The sequence below is a fragment of the Aquarana catesbeiana genome, linkage group LG12 (assembly GCF_042186555.1).
Source record: "Aquarana catesbeiana isolate 2022-GZ linkage group LG12, ASM4218655v1, whole genome shotgun sequence".
NCBI classification, from domain to species: domain Eukaryota; kingdom Metazoa; phylum Chordata; class Amphibia; order Anura; family Ranidae; genus Aquarana; species Aquarana catesbeiana.
In genome coordinates this window covers 188,234,589-188,248,298 of record NC_133335.1, presented here as the reverse complement: position 1 = coordinate 188,248,298, position 13,710 = coordinate 188,234,589, and the positions used below count along the sequence as shown (strand labels likewise).

The 13,710-nt window shown below is 40.7% G+C and overlaps 1 protein-coding gene across 4 annotated transcripts in view; it reads left to right on the top strand.

Annotated features, from left to right (window-relative positions):
- The window catches only part of CHD6 (chromodomain helicase DNA binding protein 6), a 218,600-nt gene that overhangs the window by 178,374 nt on the left and 26,516 nt on the right, over positions 1–13,710 (top strand). For 3 of the 4 annotated variants that reach the window (XM_073606324.1, XM_073606325.1, XM_073606327.1), the window contains 5 exons: positions 63–1,520; positions 4,440–4,490; positions 10,064–10,215; positions 10,545–10,742; positions 13,178–13,621. In XM_073606324.1, coding sequence (XP_073462425.1) covers positions 63–1,520; positions 4,440–4,490; positions 10,064–10,215; positions 10,545–10,742; positions 13,178–13,621 — 2,303 coding nt within the window. The remainder of the gene's footprint in view (positions 1–62; positions 1,521–4,439; positions 4,491–10,063; positions 10,216–10,544; positions 10,743–13,177; positions 13,622–13,710) is intronic. The other variant, XM_073606328.1, reaches the window with a different exon arrangement.

Below are 13,710 nucleotides of genomic sequence, written 5' to 3'. Positions count from 1 at the left end.
TTCAAAGTGCTTCTATTAAATATTAATAAATAATGACACCTGCTGTGCATTCATTTCTGCAGGCTCTGCTGATCCCTCCATTTACTTAGACCCAATAACAGAAGAACGTGCAGCAAGAACTTTGTATCGAATAGAACTGCTTCGCAAAGTTCGAGAACAGGTTCTGAGGCACCCACAGCTTAATGAACGGCTTAAACTATGTAGGCCTAGCCTTTACCTTCCTGTGTGGTGGGAATGTGGTAAACACGATAGAGACCTTCTAATAGGCACGGCCAAGCATGGGCTAAGCCGTACAGATTACTACATCATGAATGATACTCAGCTGTCTTTTTTGGATGCCTATAGGAATTACTCTCAGCATAAGAGAAGCAGCAGCGAAAATATGTGTTGCCATTACCAGATGGGTTCCAAGATGTATGAACCTGCTACTTGCCACTTGGAGAGGACATTTGATTCTACAAAGGTGGAGACTGAAAATGAGATTAAAATTGAAGCTGTGGAAGAGCCCATCGCAAGGCCTGACTGCAGTCCTAAAAATGGTGGCAATTTCTCCTCCCGAGTTGGCGAGATGATGACCAACAATCACGATGAGTGCTCTTTACCAGATGCGCTCATCTGCATGATGTATGACAAGAAATCTTGCAACACCTCTCTTCTTCAAGCCAGCACTAGTGAACAGAGCTCCCTTGCTCAGGAAAGTTTTCTAGGCTTAGAGGAAAAGTCTGAGCCAAATGACTACTCTCTCAATAAGACCAAGGTGGACAACCTATCACAAAGTGAGGAGCCTGTTTCTAGAGACTGTTTCTTGGGAACCAGTGAACAGGAGGATCCTTTGGAAGTCCAAGAGAGCAGCCTGGGCAAACCATTTAACAGCAGCGAAAACCATATCAGCTTGTCGGTAGAGGAGGATGAACAGCAAAGCATTGGGCAGAGGGGCACAAAGACTTTAAATGATAATCATTTTTGTAGTGATCTCGGCCAAACTGCTGAGCAGTCCCTAGGCCTGGATCTGGAGTTTCTGGACAAAACATTTGCACATTCAACTCTGAGCCCCAGTCTCAATGAGGACAAAGATTGTAGCATATTGAGAGATAGTCCAGACAGTCCAAGCTGCAGTCATCTTCCAGTCGAAGAAAAAGAGGAATGGGGAGCCGAGCTGCAAGAAATTAAAGATGACCCCATTGTAAAATGGCAGAAGGAACTAGATGACATGAAGGATCTTCCTTTGGAAGAAACTTCTGAAGAGCACAAAGTAAAGGACTTGAGTGTTCATAGTGAGGTCTTGGAGCTAGACCATGATTGTGTTGTTCATCCCTTGGATGGCAAAGACTCCTTGGAGTTGGGACACAAAACTGGTCAAATGCTTTCTGGCCTCCTAAAGCAAAGCACTGAGGAGTTGAGAGCTAAAGTCTCAGATGAAAAACTGGCTGAGGGATCCCCATCTACTTCTGATGGAAAATTAAAAATGGAAGACTGTGAAGTTAAGAAGGAGAATTTGGAGGATGAATGCACTTGTAAAGGTAAGTAATCAGCAAAGGCTTAACTTCTTTTACAATATTGTGTGTTATGAATGGCGACATTCTTTAATCACATAACACATTTGTATTTTTGTGTATGTGTTATGTGTTTTATGTTTTGGGCTTAGTCATGACTGCTCTGTAGTATTAAAAAATATGAACATAGTGTGGCACTCAAGGCAGAAATGGGGCACAGATTCGTACAGCTCTAAAGCTTATAATAAGTAATTAAATGATCTTTTGCCCTGCACAGCAAGGATATGCAGTGTGGCAGAGCTGTGTCTATCTCTGGACAGTTATACAAATCCCTTGGCAGGTAAAATAGCTCCCTACTTCATCTGTCTATTTAGCGGTTCAGTTTAAATATTTTTGAAATATGTTTGGTCCCATGCCATAAAAATTTAATTGAGTAAAGGAAATGTTTTAAATATTGTACAAATGCGGACGAAATATTACTGAAAATTTAGTTGGGTACAAATAATAATTCAAAATCCATTGGGTGCCTTGAGTTGCACAGACAGTTCCTCTTTCAGATGCAGTAAATAGGATCATCTGATTTGTAATTTCTGGTTATACTCTGGCCATATGTGTCAGATCCTTCTCTGGGCATTCCCTGCTCTACTTTGCAAAATTCCAAATACTTGCTCATATCATACTTTAACCCTTTCGCTGCCAAGCTCTGCGCTACATTTTTAAACTCTGGTAGTCTGATCATTTTTGTAATTTTTCCATTGCTTTTTTTTTTTTTTTCCACTTACAGCTTTTAGAGTTTATTAACCCCCATACCATACATTTTCTGAAAGCAATGGACCAATAGTATAAAAAAAAAGGTGCCTAATGACTACTAGGCCCCTTGATAATTAGTGGACACAAAACCGCACGATTTACAAAATACATATATAAAATAAATGTACAAAATTGCTGCTAAATTCTGATTAAATATAAAAGCTAAAACTGTATTAAGTTAATAAATAACAAGTATTTGTATTTATTTTGCAAATTAGTGAAAATCGAAGGTATGCAAAATTATATATCGACTTACTCTGAAAATCTGAAGGCTATCATTTTTCACTTACAGCTTTTAGGTTTTTAACTACTTGCCGATCAGCCACAACAGTTTTACTGTGGCAGAATGGCACAGCTGGGCGAAACAATGTTACCTTACGTTGCTTTGCCTTTTGGCCACTAGGGGCGTGCCCGCAGCCGATGCAAGCACCTGCCGGGCGCGATGACCACCGGGCACCCGTGACAGAGTGAGAGCCGGGATCTGTGTGTGTGTAAACACACAAATTCTGGTTCTTTCAGGGGAGTAGAGACGGAGCGTGTGTTCATACTAAGTATGAACACCGATCTCTCTCTCTCCTCCTAGACAGTCCCATCCCCCCTACAGTTAGAACACACCTAGGGAATACAGTTAACCCCTTAATCACCCCTAGTGTTAACACCTTCCCTGCCAGTGACATTTTTATAGCGCTGATCGCTGTATAATTGTCAATGGTCCCAAAAATGTGCCAAAATTGTCCAATTTGTCTGCCGCAATATCACAGATTGCCGCCATTACTACTAAAAAAAAAAAAATAATAATAAAAATGCCATAAATCTGCCCTCTATTTGTAGACGCTATAACTTTTGTGCAAAGCAATTAATATATGCTTATTGCGATTTTTTTTTTTTTTTTTTAATTATTTATTTTTTTTTTTTTAACCAAAAATATGTAGAAGAATTGTCGCTCTTCTTTTGTTTATAGTGCAAAAAATAAAAACCGCAGAGACTGTCAAATACCACCAAAAGAAAGCTCTATTTGTGGGAAAAAAAGGACATCGATTGTCAGTTAAAGCGACGCAGTGCCGTATCGCAAAAAATGGCCTGGTCATTGAGCAGCCAAATCTTCCGGTGCTGAAGTGGTTAAAAAACAACAAACAAAAAAAATTATACATTTTCTAAAAGCTTGTGACCTGTAGATTAAATAAAATGGGCTACTGATTTTTTAACCCCAAAAAGGTTGTGAAAATGATTATCAAATTACAATTTTCACTAACAATAAAATCAATATTGGCACACAAAACGTAAAACAAATGACTGCTAAATTCCTACTAAGGCCTTGTTCACATGGGGTGTACTAAAGTGTATGCCGGTGTGAGGGCCATGTTTACCTGCACACGGATGCACAGGTGTTCCATGCATCCCTGTGCAGGCAGTCCCACTCAGGTCAATATGGATGCAGCAGCTGCAGGGTCACAGACATCGCTCCCAATCTGACATCAGTGCACGTGTGGGTGCATGGCCCTGAAAGCAGACAGTGTGAGTTCAGGGACATACACACAAGCATGTCAAATTGGGAACAGCAGCTGTGTCCCAGTTAACATTAATGGGACTGTCTGCATGTGGATACACTGAACACCTGTGCATCCCCGTGTGGGTAAACATGACCTTGCACGGGCGTATAGTCTAATATTCCTCATTTGAACAAGGCCCTAATATGTTTTGTTTTTAGTGTTTTTTTTTATTTTTGTTTATTACATTTTCTGTGATGAATGAACACGGGAGCGATCAGTACCGATTGCTCAATGTGTTCATTCAGGAGGAGGCTGTAAACGTGGCATTAAGTTAAAGTGAACCTGTCTTCCTTCCCGTGCGTGGGCATAGCACATATTTGCTTTGGCACACCTGTTTTATATCATTTCTGCCATCAACACATTAGTGACCTATATTAAAAAGACTATGTACAGTAAATGTACCTCTTGTGTCCCATCATTGCCTGTTTTATTTACATCATTATGATCGTACTGTTGAATGGCATGGAAACTCATCTTGAGGAAGCGGTTTGTAGCATGTGCATGAATTTACATTGTGCACTTGCTCTGCAATGCGCTTTGACCCTGGGAATTTTTTTTTTTCTTCTCTTTTGTGTGTACGCACCAGAAGACGCCAAGAATTATGGCAGAGCTTGGATGTGGAAGGCAGAACCTGCAGGTTAGAATCCATTCTGCTGGGAATAGGCTAAAGGTTGAATTGAAGTTGTATCTAACATCAAAACATATTTTTTTGCTTTGGATAGTGTGGGAACCTGTCAGGTTTGTGCTGCTGTCTGTATCCCTGCTGGGGAAGATTCACCCTCTGTTTGGACCGGTGGCCATTTTCATTGGTTAAAAAGTGATGGAAAATCCAAAATATTACAGCTGTCATGGAAAATCTTCCAATGGGGAAATTGGTTCCAATGACAACTGTCCAAGAGGGAACACCGTGGGACAGGAAGGAGAGGTCCTTCGTCAGACACTATGGACACAGCCAAGAGCTGCACAAGTATCCGGATTTAGATGATTGTGTCATTTTTGAATCGGTATTTCATTAAAGGAAGTAGATGCTGATCCCGAATGAGCCTGGGCAAAGGGGTCTCCATCCTTCTGGGGAGAAAAGCAACTGATGGTATTTGATGCTTGGTCTACTTTAATTACTATACTCTTGGCTTGTTTTTCTTACCATGTGAGAGTCTACACAAAGTAAGAAAAACTAGCTCTGTGTCTTGTCCGTGTGGTTACACATTTCTTTTTGGTTTTATATAACAGTATTTCTCAAATGGGTTGTCATTTGGGTTCCCTTAGGGTGCCACAAGCATCAGACCTAGCTTGCCCTAGATCAACTTCATGAGTAGCTATGGTGCAGGTGGGGCCAGTAGTACCATAACCACAAATGATGCTCTAGAGCAGGACGCACAGCATCATTCTTTGCTAAGGTGTTAGCGCCCAGCGCACCCCAACAGTGGCAGCGCGTGATGCTAATCCAATGCAAGACAGTATGCAGGGCCATCCTTAGAATCCAGGAGAGGATGGATGTCCACCTCCTCCAGACCAACTCCACTTTCCGCTCTGGAGCCAAGAGGTAGGGCTATGATGTGAAGAAGGGGCCCTGTGATTGGGGTCTTTGAAATCAGGGGACTCTGATGATATGCAAGGACTTTGGGATGAGAATAATTAACATTTTTACATTTTAGACCAGAATGTCTTGGGATTTTTCAAACTTCTAAAGAGTGCTGCAACTGTAAAAAGGTTTGGAAATGTTGTATACTACTGACCCATCTCACCAGCAATCTCCTGTTAAAATGTAATCTATTGTCCCTAAGGTTGGTCGTAGATGGCTACAGGTCTAACAGGAATATATCAGCTGAGAAAGTAGAGCACCCTGGTTTGTTCATGTGGAATAATACATCGGTGGTGCTTGGCCTTCTCAACAACCCCAACAATCTCATTGCTACTTTACTGTGACATGAAATGAGAGGTTTTTTAAAAACTGGTATCCTTGCAGTTCTTTTTTTTTTTTTGGTAAGATCAGCGTTCGTCATTTAGACAAGCTGGAGCTTTAATTGCTGGTTTAAAGCAAACCTGTTGCCTTGCCCTGGGCGGACATAGGAAATATGTTAACGCATAAGAGTTGAATCTTGAACCTCCGTCTTGCAAGGCAACATTGCCAAACACTGTACCACCAGGCTGCTCCAAATATGTAATGAAATCTTGTACCTTCTAAGTCGCACAATTATGGAGTTAAAGAATAACAGTGGGCAAAAATTAGAGACCAAGGGAGGTTTCATTATATATGGGCTCTAAGCCTCGTGCTGCCAGTCCTCCCACTGCTGTTCTTCCAGTATTTCAGAAAATTTCCAATAGATCAATATTAAGTAAGCTTTTGCCTGGCACAACTATTGTAATAGGCTATTAGAATGGGGGATTAAAATGTTATGTAAATTAAATTCTTAAAACATATACAGTGCTGTGAAAAAGTATTTTTCTCCTTCATGATTTTTTATTTTTTGCATATTTGTAATGCTTAAATTATTCAGATTATCAAACGAATTTTAATATTATACAAAGATGACCCGAGTAAATCCAAAATGATGATTTAATTTACTGGTATTAAGGGCAAAAAGCTGTCCAAACCTGCCTATGTGAAAAAAGAATTGCTCCCCTTGCTAAATCATGAATGAACTGTGATTAACCACATTTTTTGGAGTTAAATTTCACTTGCCATACCCAGGCCTAATTACTGCCAGAGCTGCTAAATGAAGAAATCGCTTAAATAGAAGCTGTCTGACAAAGTAAAGCACACTAAAGGATCTCCAAAAAGCAAGACATCATGCTGCGAGCTAAAGAAGTTCAAGAACAGATGAGAAACAAAGCAATTGACATGTATCAGTCTGGAAAGGGTTACAAAGCCGTTTCTAAGGCTTTGTGGCTCCAGCGAACCATGATAAGAGCCATTATTCACAAATGGAGAAGTGGTAAACCTTCCCAGGAGTGGCTGGCTCACCAAAATTATTCCAAGAGCATGACAGCGACTCATCCAGGAGGTCATAAAAGAACCCAGAAAAACATCGAAAGAACTGCAGGCCTCACTTCCCTCAGTTAAGGTCAGTGTTCATGAGTCAACAATAAGAGACTGGGCAAAAATGGCATCCGTGGGAGAGTTCCAAGGCGAAAGCCAATGTTGACCAAATGACCACAAAGGCTCGTCTCACATTTGCCAAAAAACATCTTGATTATCTCCAAGACTTTTTGGGCAAATATTCTGTGGACTGATGAGACAAAAGTTGAACTTTGGAAGGTGTGCATCCCATTACATCTGGTGTAAAACTAACACCGCATTTCATAAAAAGAACATCACACCAACAGTCAAACGTGGTGGTAGTGTGATGGTTTGGGGCTACCTCGCAGCTTCAGAACCTGGATGACTTGCCATAATTGATGGAACCATGAATTCTGCGCTCTGCCAGAAAATCCTGAAAGAGAATGTCCAGTCATCAGTTTTTGACCTTAAACTCAAGCGCACTTGGGTTATGCAGCAGGACAATGATCCAAAACACAACAGCAAATCCACCTCTGAGTGGCTCAAAAAACAAAAAAAAAATTAATTTTTTGGAGTGGCCTAGTTAAAGTCCAGACTTAAATCTGGTTGAGATGCTGTGGCATGACCTTAAACAGGCCGTTCATGCTGGAAAACACTTCAATGTGGCTGAATTAGAACAATTCTGCAAAAGGAGAGTTGGCCAACATTTCCTTCACAAGTGATGTGAAAGACTCATTGCCAGTTATTGCAGACGCTTGATTGCAGTTGTTGCTGCCAGGGGTGGCACAACCATTTTTTAGGTTTAGGGGGTAATTACCTTTTCACATAGGCCCAGGCAGGTTTGAAGTTTTTTTTCCCTTCAAGAAAAACAGAAATGGAAGGCGCGCACACCTAGTGCATTACCAGAGATAATTTAATAATAAGAATTTTTTGTATAAAAGTGGGTACTCCCAAAATGCAACTGACAAAAGGCCATAAACAGTGCATGGACTTGCACAGAACACGGGGTACAGCTAACGCGTTTCGGGGGCGCACCCCCTTTCTCAGAGCTAGGCTTAATAAATAAAACCATCAACTGCATTTTCTTTTTACTCGGGTTATCGTTGTGTAATACTAAAATTTGTTTGATCTGACTCATTTGTGACAAATATGCAAAAACATAAAACAATCAGGAATGGGGCATAATACCTTTTCACAGCACTGTACGTTTTTTTAATTGGGGACTTTACTGGTGCAGTGAGCATATATAGTATAACCGACTACATAAATATAACAAAAGGCATAATTTTCTTTTCAATAATTTTTATTACAAGTTTAAGCAAAATACAAAAAACTTATAGTTGAACATTATCAAGTAATTGTCAAAACGAGGATGCATTAACCAAAGTGATCAGAGGCTCTGGCCGTCTGTACAGAAGAACTGCTACAAAACGTTTCAGGCCTAGCATTCCAGGTCTACTTGTTAGCATGGCCATTTTCCTAAGGCTATAAGAGCCTGTAGGTATGAACCACTAGGCGCCCAAAAATTTCAACAAATAAGAATTATCATGTGACATTACAGCAAGTTGTCGGTCATGCATATTCCCAGAACATAGTGAAATATAACATTCACATCTAAAATGGGTCCTGATACCTCAACCCAGGGGTCCCGATCTTGAGAATATAGTACAATTGGGGAAGCTGTACCTTCCCCCCTCAGCATCCTACCAAAATTTTTATTGATGTTGTATAACCGAACCAAAAACAAAGAAGTGAGCAATGAAGAAAAGAGGGAAAGAAAAAAGTAGAAGAAGATCAGAATAGAGTAGCTCCCCTTAGCCTGGGCCTCTCCTCGCAAGGTGGCCCAGTGTCTAGGGAGCTTGGAGATGTGCACTCCATCCAGGGGCTCCACACACTCAACTTTTCATTAATCATAATCCAGGATATTTTATGTTTCACCGATGTGGCATCAATAACAGGCGATTTCCATGCTCGCGCTATGGTTTTTTAGCTCAAAAGGCATAATTTTATCATTGCAAAAAAGATTTTTTTTTTCTATATTTTGTGACATTTAACTCGTGTTTAAAAAATGGAACGTGAATACTGAGCTAAAACTTGATATTCTAAAACCCCATAATTAGAGCTATAAGTTTTAACCTGTTTATGTAATTTTAAAATCTGCAGCTTTCATAAATTGTTCGTGATCCTGTCATCAAGGTCCTTTTTTAACCACTTAGCGCAAATCGCCATCATTATACATCCATTTTATTCTCTAGGGTGTCTGAAAAAAATGTATAAGGTTTGGGGGTTCTAAGTAATTTTCTAGCAAAAAAAAATTATTTTAACTTGTAAACAACAAGTGTCAAAAAGAGGCTCGGTCCTTAAGTGGTTAAAGCTACTTTCTGTTATAGGGTGACAAAACTCTGCCCCTGACTCCCAGTTGTGTTCCTTCACTGTTACTCTGCCCACCAGTGGTGGAGATTACAAGTGGCCTTAAAAGCACACATTGTGTAGGCATGGTCACTGTGATCACTGTAAGGAAAGTGGTCCAGAGTAGTGCCTAGTACACATGATGAGAATATCAGACGAATGATCTTTTTTGTTTTTTTTGTTTTGTTTTTTTTTTAATGCATGCTAGTCTCATATTGAAAATGAATAGGTTACTAGAGTTACAAAAATTCTCGTAAGGCAGAATGCAACTTTTCTTGATGTTGTATTATAATATATCCTTTTGTTTCTGAGCATGGGTGGTCTTGGTCACTCGATTTTTTGTTTACATACGAATACTGTACTGATTGAACTAAAATCGTTCGTTCTGTTATCGTACAAAAAAATTACCAATGGTTGTCCCTTCAGATAATTTAGCATGAACTGTCATTATCGGCCCTTATCGGCAGATTATCGGACAATCACTCTGAAAGAGGCATTTTTCATCCGATTTTCTCATAGTGTGCATTAGGCATAGAGGGCAGCCGCATCTAGTGCAAGTTTATTTAAACAGGAAGTGGCTGAAGCAGGCTGCAGGAAATTGGCAGAGCTAAGATGCAGCAAAGCATGAAAAATGGTGAAAACTAACCAAAACAAAATAGGGATTGTTTATGGTGCTTTTTCAAATTATATGTCACGTTAGGATGTTCAACTACTTGGAGTTATGGAATAATGTTACATCCCTGTTTCTCCCTCGTCTCTTAAATTTTCTATTTAAAATTTTTCTATCCTGTCTTTTGTAGACCTTCTTGATAAATATCCTGAGGAAGAGGTAAAAAGCTGCTCGATATCCACTGCGAGGGAAGTGACACAGGACTTCCACGATGGCCGAGCACCTACCATTGCTCAGCTTCTGCAGGAAAAAACACTATATTCCTTCTCCGAGTGGCCAAAGGTGTTTAAGCCAAAGTTTACTTTAGTTTTCTCTGTTTATCCTTCAGCAAATTCATATTATAGTGATTTTACTTATGAGACATTATCCTTTTGTATCATTGCTGACATTTGAGTTTATTATTTATTTGAGTTTTAAAAGTAGACATCTCAACTGGTTGCTAAATTATAAACTATTTGAATTTGGTAATTTTAAACGCAAAATTTTATGTTTTTGTTCGGTGTTAGTATTTTACAGTAATTTTATAGTATATGTTTTTACAAGTCATCCAACTTGCTTTAAAACTCAATATAAAATAACTTCATTATTTGCCATGCGCTCTCGCTTTGTAGGATCGAGTGATTATTAACCGAATAGACAACATTTGCCATTCGGTTCTGAAGGGGAAGTGGCCATCCTCGAGCCAGCAGTTTGAAGCACAGTGCATGGTACCGTCAGTGTTACACAGCAATCCACCAATAAGGAGCAGCTATAGCACTTCAGAAGCACAAAGTTACAGCAATGGATCCCCCAGCTCACATGGACACAAGGCAAGTTTACTGTAAAAAGACTAAACACAACTAATAGGGGTGGCATTTAATAGCTAGATGCAGTTTGAAGTGTTATGCAGTTGATGAAATCTGGTTGTGGCAGTTTGGATGGTTTGTTGCTCTGTGGGTGCTATTATATCTTGAGGAGAAGAAAAAGCACCTCTAAGTGCAGAAAGTAATGCTACTTTATTGTCAGATAAAAGACAAGGGGCAACTCACATAGAGTAGGATTCAAAGAGGCTTATTGTGAGATGTCAGTGCTGGATGTTTATCCTTGGGACCGCCAGGGTCCACTGCCACATTGGGAAGACCGTGTAGAAGTCGTCCACAAGGAAGCCAAGATGGGGCTGGAGTGCAGGGTAGTCCGCAGCGCGTACGTGATGACGTTACCAGAGGGTAGGAAATGCATTTCATACCAGCCTGCTGAAAGCGTGCCTTTGCCCAGGACTGGCCATGATCCCTCCCGGTGACGTCATCACGTACACGCTGAGGACCACATTGCACTCCAGCGCCATCTTGGCTTCTTCGTGGATGACTTCCACGCGATCTTCCCAATGTGGCAGTGGACCCTGGTGGTCCTCAGGATAAACATCCAGGGCTGACATCCCGGTTTTCTTCACACACGATGAGCCTTTTTGAATCCTACTGTGTGTTGCACCTTTTTTTTAAATTTGCCAATAAAGTAGTATTACTGTCTGCATTTAGAGGTGCTTTTTCTTCTCCTTCTTGCCTGTTTCTATAGATCCTGCTTCTGCTCCTATGAAAAGCTTGCCCTAGTGCTTGGACACACAGCTCCAGTAAGATCCTCCTAGAGACTTACTGAATGTTATGGTTCATGGACACTTTATTTATTAAGACTATTTATTATATGGACTTTATTTTAGGTTTAAGACACCCAGCGGCACCTATCGTCTCTGCTCTGTTCATTTGCTATTATATCTGAAACACCATATTTTATTAACCCAATGTTTTAAACCATAGTGAGCAAAAAGTCATGTTGCTTACAAGTGGCCTGTGAAGGGTAAACCCTCTTTCATTTTCAAGTGGCTTTTATTTAGCTGGAGGACACTGATTTATGGTATAATTTCCTTTTTATGAATATCTACTAGTGATTTATCTGTATGGATCATATAGTCACCAGACACAGCATTGTGAAATGAGGGGGATGAGATGGGTATAAAAAAATTCCTGATAGCAGCAAATCAGGATTTTTCACAGGGCGCCATTTTAACCTTCTTTTACTAGAACTTTGAAGAATTATCTGGATCATTACAGTATATGATTTTAGCAGCAAATTAACATTTTTACAATACGTTAAAGTCAGCTCCAGTCAAAATGTGTTTTCATTTTAGATAGAGTTGGGGATATGGGTAGAAATTCTATCATAATTTTATATACGATCTATGTTACCATTGACTAGGTTTTCCATCACTTCCTTTTTTGGTATATGAATGCATGGAAAGTCTCGACAGTGGGGACACAGACTGCAACAAAATGCTTTTTTTCCCATTAAAAAACGGAAGGGTTAAGAACCTTTGTCAGATAATTATTACTGTTTGTGTCTTCTTGTCCCAGTGACAACCAACCTCCTTTTAAGTGCAGTTGTAAAAAAAAAAAAAAAAAAGTGTTTACAATAAGGAAGGAGTGGGGGGGATAAGCAGAACTTCCAATTTTAGGTGAAGTTACGCTTTCAAGTAGAACTATAGGCAAAACTTTTTTATTAATATTAGATAGAGTAAGAGAGGGTTATAACCCCTGTAAGGTTTATTTTTTTGCCATCTTTGTCCCATTGGGGAGATTTACCTTCGCTTCCTGGCCAAAAGAGGAAGTGAGAGGAAATCCCTGCAAACAAATGGAATTTCTTGGGAACCCCCAAGTCACCATAACTAGCGTTTTACTACTTTTCTGAGGACAACCCATAATTTGGGACTTCCTTGTACTTTCAGACCGGGTTCACACTGGAACCGGCTGCACGTCCCTGTTCCCAGTTTCAGGGATGAATCAGGGCCGAATCTATGCCTGAATTCAGCCCTGAAACTGAGCCAAAGACGCACTGCTTTTCTGTGTAGTGCGCTCCGCAGCCGCAACGGAGATATGTGAACCAGCTCATAAGGGGGCCAGTCACATTCTCCTGCTATGCGAATTGGGTGCGGGGAAACCCGCATCTAATTCCCATAGGTGTGAACCCGGCCTTAATGATCATGGTAAACAGGACAAATAGAAAGGGGGGGGAAATCTCCCTAATGGGGGCACAGAGAGCAATAAAAAATGACGGGTGTTCTAATCCATCTCACCCAGACTGCAAGCAGACCGCATGGGAATAATAGATGTCAGGTGTATACTTGTGAGTGCTGGAATGACAGCAGCACAGGAGTGTTGAGCAGGTCTTATTAAAGTATTAAAATATCCTTTACCTTAATAATTTACTTTTGCAGGATGCGATAACTGCGCCAGCATTTTGCAACGATGAACGTAAGCCTCGAAAACCGTTTGAGTTTGACAGTGAGCGGTCAGACATTAAGCCCCGGGTTTCCCAGCATCTCGCTCCACTGCATGGGAGGAGCTCAGCAACTATTAATGGCTGGAGAGAGACTGCCATGGAGCTTTGCAGAGAACAATCTACAGCCAGCAGCTCAGCCTACTCCATCAACAGCAGTACGCCCAAGGTGGCAGGAATAGGCGGTCTGCAGAGCTCCCTGGGAATGGACTTGTCAGGAATCCTGCAGGCTGGTCTCATCCACCCTGTGACGGGGCAGATTGTAAATGGAAGCCTGCGCAGAGAGGAATCAGCCCTCCGGAGGAGACGAGGAAGAAGAAAAAATGTTGAAGGGATGGACCTTGTGTTCCTAAAGGACAGGGGAATGCACGCAGGAATTGTGGTAAGACAACAAGTCAGCATTAACACATCCAGCAGGCTGAGAATAGTTTGCCTGTGATTGTCAATTTGGAGTATAAAAGATCTGTGGTA